The sequence below is a fragment of the Alligator sinensis genome, unplaced genomic scaffold (assembly GCF_000455745.1).
Source record: "Alligator sinensis unplaced genomic scaffold, ASM45574v1 scaffold417_2, whole genome shotgun sequence".
NCBI classification, from domain to species: domain Eukaryota; kingdom Metazoa; phylum Chordata; order Crocodylia; family Alligatoridae; genus Alligator; species Alligator sinensis.
The window spans coordinates 67,699-69,123 of NW_005842456.1; the positions used below are offsets into that span (position 1 = coordinate 67,699).

A 1,425-nucleotide genomic window follows, 5' to 3' on the forward strand; every position below is an offset into this window, starting at 1 on the left:
CTTACCTGAGGGAGTTGCTCTCCCTTGCTGTCCAGGGCCTGTACTCCCAGCCATGTACATGTGAGTATGCACACATGTATGTGATGCCCCCTGTGTCCTGCTCCCCCCAGCCTCTTGTAAGCTGGAACTCTGCCAGCCTGCAAGGGGAAACCTGTAGTTTTCCATTTTTTTTCCTTTAAAGGAGAAAATCTGCATTTTTCTGCAGCAGACAGAAAATCTGGATCCCTGGTAGTCAGCATCTCCAATCTTTTTTTTCCTTACCATAGCAAAATAGCTCAGTAATTTACCCTCCACCCCACAATTGATTGTTGGAAAGTAATAGCCCTTGGCTGTACACGCTCTTTGATCAGGTACAGCTGTTATCTACATACCCAAGATGTTAAATGCAGGATATGCTTTTAAAATGTGACCCTGAAAGATACAAAATTTTACCCTGAAGAGTGTGCTAACAAGGCATTTGCTTAATTCCTTACTGGCTTCAGGTAAGGTTCAGAAAAATATATATATAATGTGTGGTCAAACGAGGCTGTTTTAAGTTTTCTTGTTTAACAGAATCTCAAAAAAAAAAATAAAAATTTCCAACTGCTTATTGCACATTCTTACAATGCATCTAGTTGACCTCTGTAGCATCTGTCACCTTACTGGCTGCAATGGTAGCAACTACAGTTAAATGGTATCTAACTTTGGTAATGCAAAAAAGGAAAAAAAACAAGGTGATTCCACTTCTAGCTCTTGGCAGCAGTGTCTGAAATCTCACAATTAAGTATCTTTGTTTGTTCAGAGTTTTAGAAGCAGTATGGGAGTAGTGTTGTTCAAGTGCAAATTAAGCTTCTCGTGTTAGTGCTACAGTAATTTTCAGAAATTAATTTGACCTTACCTCTGTTTCAAGATCTGATTTTACACGTACAGTGCATCTTCTGAGAGCTGATTGAAATGTAAAGCTGATTACTCCTTTGACTTTTAACAGTGCTTCCTCATATAGATTTTTGGTATGCTAGATTAAAAGGAGTCAAAGGATGAGTGAAAACACACCAGTTGGAATGTAACTATTAACTCAATGTCAAACCAACATTGAAAGTAGTAGGACCAAGCCTATTTAATTTACATGCTTTCAAGTGTGATTGTGTACACTAATCCTAAAATAGGTTAATACTAGCCCAGTGGGCTGCTTAGGTATTTGGTATCATTTATTGTACTATAGTAGTGACTACAGGACCTAATTGAAACTGGATTATATGGGGCTTCTGAAACCTGGATTGGAAAAAGGAAGTATTAGTCTAGTTCTAATGAAATGGAAGCACAAAGTAGTTTGCCCAAAGTTGTAAAGAAAATCTGATAAAAAAATGGAAATGAAAGCCCAGTCTCCTGAATTCCATCCCACTGCCATAATATCCTTCCTCTAAGGATTAGGTAACAGACTCTTTC

The 1,425-nt window shown here is 38.2% G+C and overlaps 1 protein-coding gene across 1 annotated transcript in view; it reads right to left on the reverse strand.

The window, feature by feature from the left end:
• LOC102367796 (armadillo repeat-containing protein 1-like) overlaps nucleotides 1–1,425 on the reverse strand; it is a 10,986-nt gene that overhangs the window by 3,711 nt on the left and 5,850 nt on the right. The window contains exon 5 of the mRNA XM_014523181.2: nucleotides 878–994. Coding sequence (XP_014378667.2) covers nucleotides 878–994 — 117 coding nt within the window. The remainder of the gene's footprint in view (nucleotides 1–877; nucleotides 995–1,425) is intronic.